This window comes from Emiliania huxleyi (assembly GCF_000372725.1).
Source record: "Emiliania huxleyi CCMP1516 chromosome Unknown EMIHUscaffold_1523, whole genome shotgun sequence".
Taxonomy (NCBI): domain Eukaryota; phylum Haptophyta; order Isochrysidales; family Noelaerhabdaceae; genus Emiliania; species Emiliania huxleyi.
The window spans coordinates 1-5,793 of NW_005201065.1; the positions used below are offsets into that span (position 1 = coordinate 1).

The 5,793-nt window shown below is 65.8% G+C and overlaps 3 protein-coding genes across 3 annotated transcripts; 1 reads left to right on the forward strand and 2 right to left on the reverse strand.

Annotated features, from left to right (window-relative positions):
- Nucleotides 1-10: 10 nt before the first annotated feature.
- Nucleotides 11-2,187, reverse strand: EMIHUDRAFT_252995 (hypothetical protein; the record flags this gene model as incomplete). Its single annotated transcript, XM_005786267.1, has 6 exons — nucleotides 11-67; nucleotides 265-381; nucleotides 663-800; nucleotides 1,042-1,162; nucleotides 1,229-1,561; nucleotides 1,829-2,187. 6 exons carry the CDS (start codon nucleotides 2,185-2,187, stop codon nucleotides 11-13), a joined length of 1,125 nt encoding a protein of 374 aa, XP_005786324.1.
- A 443-nt stretch (nucleotides 2,188-2,630) lies between these two features.
- On the forward strand, nucleotides 2,631-3,500 carry EMIHUDRAFT_252996 (hypothetical protein; the record flags this gene model as incomplete). The annotated part of the gene is made up of 3 exons (XM_005786268.1): nucleotides 2,631-2,696; nucleotides 2,904-3,139; nucleotides 3,302-3,500. The coding sequence occupies 3 exons, from the start codon at nucleotides 2,631-2,633 to the stop codon at nucleotides 3,498-3,500; spliced, it is 501 nt and encodes a 166-aa protein (XP_005786325.1).
- Nucleotides 3,501-4,178: 678 nt separating this feature from the next.
- Nucleotides 4,179-4,817, reverse strand: EMIHUDRAFT_122821 (hypothetical protein; the record flags this gene model as incomplete). The annotated part of the gene is made up of 1 exon (XM_005786269.1): nucleotides 4,179-4,817. One exon carries the CDS (start codon nucleotides 4,815-4,817, stop codon nucleotides 4,179-4,181), a length of 639 nt encoding a protein of 212 aa, XP_005786326.1.
- Nucleotides 4,818-5,793: the final 976 nt, after the last annotated feature.

The following is a 5,793-nucleotide window of genomic DNA, read 5'->3' on the forward strand; positions in this document are numbered from 1 at the left end:
GACGCGGCAGTCAGCGCAGCCTCGAGCCCACCTCCACCCAGCGACGCGCCGAGCAGCGGGTAAGTGCCTGGCGCCCACTGCTCCCAGTGGTCGAGCGTGGCGAGGGCGGCGGCGAGTGGCAGCACGTACAGCGCCGTCGAGAGGGCGAACGCGCCTGCAAAGACGGCGGTGAGTGGTGGACAACAGAAAGCTGTGCGGCAGCGTCGGCCAGAGGGCGAGCGCGCCCCACAGCGCGCGCGGGAAGGAGGAGCGAGGCGAGCGCACTTCGGCCGCCACCATGCCTGCCGAGTCGTACCCGCAGCAGTTCCAGAGCACGATGCAGAGGAAGGAGAACCAAGCCTCCCGCCCGGAGGGCCACAGGCGCGGGTCCGGGTCGAGCGCCTGCGGGAAGTTGCGAGAAGGTTGCGAGAAGGTTCCGTGGGTCGAGCGCCTTCGCCCGGCGAGATGTGCCCGAGGTGTGCCCGAGCTAGACCCGAGGAAGCCCGAGGTGTGCCCGAGCTAGACCCGAGGAAGCCCGAGGTGTGCCCGAGCTAGACCCGAGGAAGCCCGAGGTGTGCCCGAGGTATCTCCGGCGCATCGTCTGGAGTCGGGCGCGCCTTTGCCCAGTGGGGGTGCGGCGCCGCGGCGGCGGCGAGGACGAGGGCGGCGAAGGGGAGGGAGACGAGGAGCATCAGCACGCCCGCTGCAGAGCCGACGACGTCGACGCCTCGCACGTTGAGCGCCGCGGCGAGAGCGACGAGCAGCACGCGCACGACCGCGAGGGCGACCCCTTCTGCGCCGCCCGCCGACCCAGCCTCCGCCTCAAAGGAGGAAGGGTCCGCCGCAAGGGGGTCGGAGGAGGGCTCGGCGGCGGCGGCGAGCGCCGATGCGGCGGCGGCGGCGGCGGTGGCGGCGGCGGTCGTGGCGTTGGTGGGGATCGAGGCGGCGGAGGCGGAGTAGGCGGCGGAGGAGGCGTCGTAGAGCAGCGCCTTGTGCAGGTAGGCTGTCAGGAGCAGCGGGTACCTGTTCGCAGGCCAGGCTGTGACGAGATGCTGCCCGTACCAGCTCGGCGTGAGCAGCAGCGGGGTGCAGTGAGCAGTCGAGGACGGAGCAGGCGAGGTTTGCCATCGCGTTGAGCAGCGACGGCATCGCTCCGAGCGCCTCTTCGACCCACACGACGTACCTAACCACACGACCGCGGTGAGACCAGTGCGTCTCCTCACACCCTCCCAGCCTCGCCGCCGCGCACCCGCCCGCACGCGGCAGCGCCACGCTCAGCTCTGCCGTCACGAGAAGCATCGGCGCCGACCAGACTGCGGGTGCGATGACCAGCGCGGCGAGGGAGAGGAAGGGACCTCCCAGAGGTACGATCTCCTCCACGCCGTACGCCGAGCCCGACACCGCGAAGAAGGCGATCCCCATCAGCTGCAGCATTTCGAGCTTTGGCTTCGGAGGCTGAAGCTCGTAGTCATCGTCATTCAGGTCGGCGTCGCGGAGGAACGGCAGCGCGGCTCGGTTGAGGGAGCGGCCGGCTCGGAGGGCGAGCCAGCGCCAGCGGGGGGGCAGCGAAGGCGACATATCCCTGAGCGGAACGCGCGAGCGGCTTGGCGGGAGCTGCCAGCGAGGCCGAGAATGGGGGCCGCGAGGCGAAAAAAGAATTGCGTGCTGCCGAAGACGGGGACGTGGCCGGCCTGTGAGAAGTTAACAAACATAACTCTCTCTCTCTCTCACAGCAGAGCTCTTTATGAACACACCAGAGAGGGAGGGCGAGACGATCGAGGGTCCCGTACCATGCGGAATCGACCCTATCCAGTGCTCAAGTGCTCAAGTAGCACTAATAATCACAAACCATTGATAGCCTGGATTTCGCCGATCGTCGGGGTCAAATCGCACATCGGCCGACATGATCGATGCCAGTTCGGCCGCTGCCGCGCCCAGCGGTGCCACTGCCGCCTCCGTGAGCGCGCCGATTCGCACCGTCAGAGGGGTGGCGGCATTGCTACTCACCGCCGGCGTGGTTGCTGCTTGTTTGACCCGACTCCACAAGGCTGGAGCCACGCCGGGCGCGGACTCGCTCGTGAGGGTGGTGGCAATGGACGAACGTTCGCTTCCAGCATGCGAAGACTTATTGACCACTGGTGGGTGTTCCTGGAGAGGGTCGATTCCGTACACCTTTAATGGCGTGAAGTACACCACATGCGAGAGCATCGCTGTTGACCTGAGAAAGGCGCTGGAGCCCTTCGGGGATCGTGGAACTCAATACGACCTGTGCTCCAGCGACTCTGACTTCGCGAGGACCGTCCAAGAGTGCTGCCAAGTATCGTGCGGACTTTGTGAGTCTTCAACGCAGCCCAAGCCGCAGCCCAAGCCGCAGCCCAAGCCGAAACCGCCGCCCCCCCCGCCACCGTCGCCCTCCCCTCCTCCTCCTCCGTGCCCCCCAAACATGGGGGACAGCAACCGTGTATTCACCACCGAAACTAAGGAGATGACCTGCAAGGACTTTGTGGAGAGTCCGTCTTATTGCGACCAGTCGATTGTCGCCGCTTTCTGCCCCGCATCCTGCGGCACGTGCCGGGACGGCTCATCGGGCCCTGCCCCTGCGCCAGCTCCGGCGCCGAAACCCGCGAGCAGCCCTACAGGAAGAGACAAATATGGCAACTGCGCACAACTCGCCAAGCATGGCTGCGGCGAGCATGTCAGCTCGGGGGCCAAGATCTGTGAGGCGTGCCCGCAGTCTTGCGCGGACTACATGTGCACGCCCGATCCACCCCCGCCGCCAGCGCCACCTCCAATGGACAAGGCGCCGAAAGACTGCATGGGCAGCAAGGATGGCAAGGATGGCTGGCTGCAGGAGCCGCATTGTAGTTCCCTTCTCCCCTTCCCAATCCCTGCCTTGACGCTCCGCACCCTTCATCGGCTGTCAGGACCACAACTACTACCGGAGCAAGCACAACGCACCTGCGTTGACATGGAACGACAACCTGGCCCTCAAAGCGCAGACGTGGGCAAACTACCTCGCCGACAATAAGTACTTCGGACACAGCGACTCGTACACCTGGAATGGTAAAGGCGACGGTGACGGCCTCGCAAACACAAGCCGAATGGAGAAAACCGGCATTACAGGCTCATTTTATGCCTCCGGGGAGAACCTTGCGATGGGGTGCGAGAGACTAGCCGAGAAGCGCCGAGGCCGAGGCCGGGCATAGCCCGGGGAAAGAGAGCGCCGCTTCGGCGCAACTTGAGAGAGAGGCCGGCCCTGCACGCACACGACATGACTCGGCCCTGTTGTTGCACATGAACAACTTCAAATCTTCACCTCTAGGTATGGGGAGTTCGATTGCGACGCGTACAGCGGACCGTACAACCAACACTGTGCGGTGTGGGGATGGTACAGAGAATACATGGACTGCTGGTCGAACAAGGACGACAACGGGGGCTGGCGTTCTCCCCGCTGCCCCCCAGAAGGCATGATTGGGCACTTCACGGCAATGGTCTGGAAAGGGGCGACCTGGCTCGGGTAAGCGCACTAGTGGGGCGCACACTCGACTCTCACGATCGGGGATTTGAGCGCATCGCTGCCGTGCACAGGTGCGGCAGCAGTGGGGGGTACTACGTCTGCCACTACTCGTCGGAAAGCTGCAAGCATGGGTCTAGGCAGAAGGGCTGCTGGGGACAGCAGACCACTCCCGGTCTCCCCAATTTCAATTCGGGCTCCTGTAACGTCACTGCCGCGGAGTGCGTCGAGAGGGGTCGCGAGGGGTGCCCTCGGGAGCGGCTCGTCAGGCGAGGCCTGGCAGCGCCCTGTGAGCGGGCGCTTTGCCAGAAGTGAGAGAGCGGCGCGGCCCCGGCAAGGAGCCGTACGGGAGCTAGGAGGGCAAGCGGGATGTCTCCTTTCTGCCCCGCGGCGGCGCTTACTACACACCGTCACGACCTTGCGCACCTCCAGATAGAGATGGCAGGAAGAGAGTGCCAGCGAATTAATTTAATTAAAAGAAATGTACTAAATTGTACCACACGTCCACATATTCTCTCGCTCTCTCGCATAGGGGGGAAAGAATTACAACGGGACTCCGGCTCTCTCGCACAACACAGGGTGGGCGACGGCTAGCGCACCACACTCCTCTCCTTAAAATCCCTGTGTGGTGGCGGCGTGCCGTTCTCCCATCCCTCCCTTGGCTTGTGTGTTTTCTTTCTTTCTTTTACAACACTGGGCACGATCCCTCGCGCTTCCTCTTCCCCGCCATCGCCTTCTTCTCGCCGCCTCCACCGCCCTGCGCCCGCTTCCGCGCGGCCCACACGCTGAACCGGCCGTCGTCGGAGAGCGTGCGCACGTCCTCGAGCTTCGGCTGATCGGCGAGCATCGCGCCGAGCGGCACGTAGGTCTGCACCACGATGAAGAGCTCGCCGCCGGAGCGGAGCCGGCGCGCGGCGCGGCGGACGAGGAGGCGGAGCACGCGGAAGTCGGCCTGCAGCCCATTGTGCACCGGCGGGTTCGAGACAATCCAATCGAAGCGGGGCCGCCGCGGCAGCGCCTCGAAGCCGTCCGAGAGCACGTGCGCCCTGGCGTCGGCGACGTTGCGCCGCGCCGCGTGGAGCGCGACGGCGTCGGCGTCGAGCAGGTGGAGCCGCAGCGCGCCGCCGCCGCTGCCGGCGCGGAGCGCCGCGGCGATCGTGCCCGAGCCGCTGCAAAAGTCGAGCACGCGCGCGCGCGGCGGCGGCGGCGGCAGCGCGGTGAGCAGCGCTGTCGTCATGACGTCGAGCCCGCCGCCCGCAAAGAGCCCGCAAAGAAATTTACTAAATCCGTGGCTTGGGCGGGCACTTTTGGTGGTGGTGCGCATTCTGCGCAGCGCCACCGGCGGCGCGTCGGAGTGGCGGCCGCCAGCGCCACTCGCGTGGTGCGTTGAGGCCTCTCCGGAGACCCTTGTCACCACCGGCGGCCGCCTTCAACTCCCCGAGCGGGGCCGGCTGGACCCCGGCACGCTCGGCATTTCCTGCGCGCACCGCGCAGGGCCACAGCCCCTGGGCCAGCTGCTGTGGGAACCACCTCAAGGCCGGCGCATGCGCCGGCGATGGACTGACCCAGCAGCTCAAGGGCTCGCACTCTCCTCACCACCACCGCGCGCGCGCTGCAGCAGGAGTGCCGCAGCCGCACTGCGACAATATGCCGCACTGCGACAATATGCCGCAGCTGCACCGCTTCTCCTGGACAGCCATCGAGTACTCGATGGTCCACTCCGAGGGCGCGGTCAGCACCGCGCCGGATCTCTTCTGAGAGCCGGCGCGGATCGCGGATGCGACTCAAGGCTCTGCCGGCGGGTCTGTGGCCTGGCGCCTGCCAGACTGCGGGTCCAAATACCCCAGCGCTCGCGCGCGCCACCGCCCCCGGCGCGGGGTGGGATATCAGTTCGTCAGTTTTGTGTCCCCGTCCCTGTGCTCCACCTTCTTCTCCCGTGTCAGTTACTGAGAACCCCGCTATATATAGGGCCACCTCGTGAGGAGCTGTCCTGTGAGCTGCGTGCTGTGTGTCCAGCAGTCCGGACCCGGTGCTAAGGCCGGTGACAGTGTGCCTCGTATCGGCTCCCGAGCCAATTATGTGCAGCGTGTGTGTGCGTGTGGGCCCGTCCTCCATGCTTGGAGGCGTGTAAGACTGACTAAGACTGACCACACGTCCACATTCTCTCGCATAGGGGGAAAAGAATTACAACGGGCCTCCAGCTCTCTCGCACAACACTGGGCACGATCCCTCGCGCTTCCTCTTTCCCGCCATCGCCTTCTTCTCGTCTCCTCCACCGCCCTGCGCCCGCTCCGCGCGCC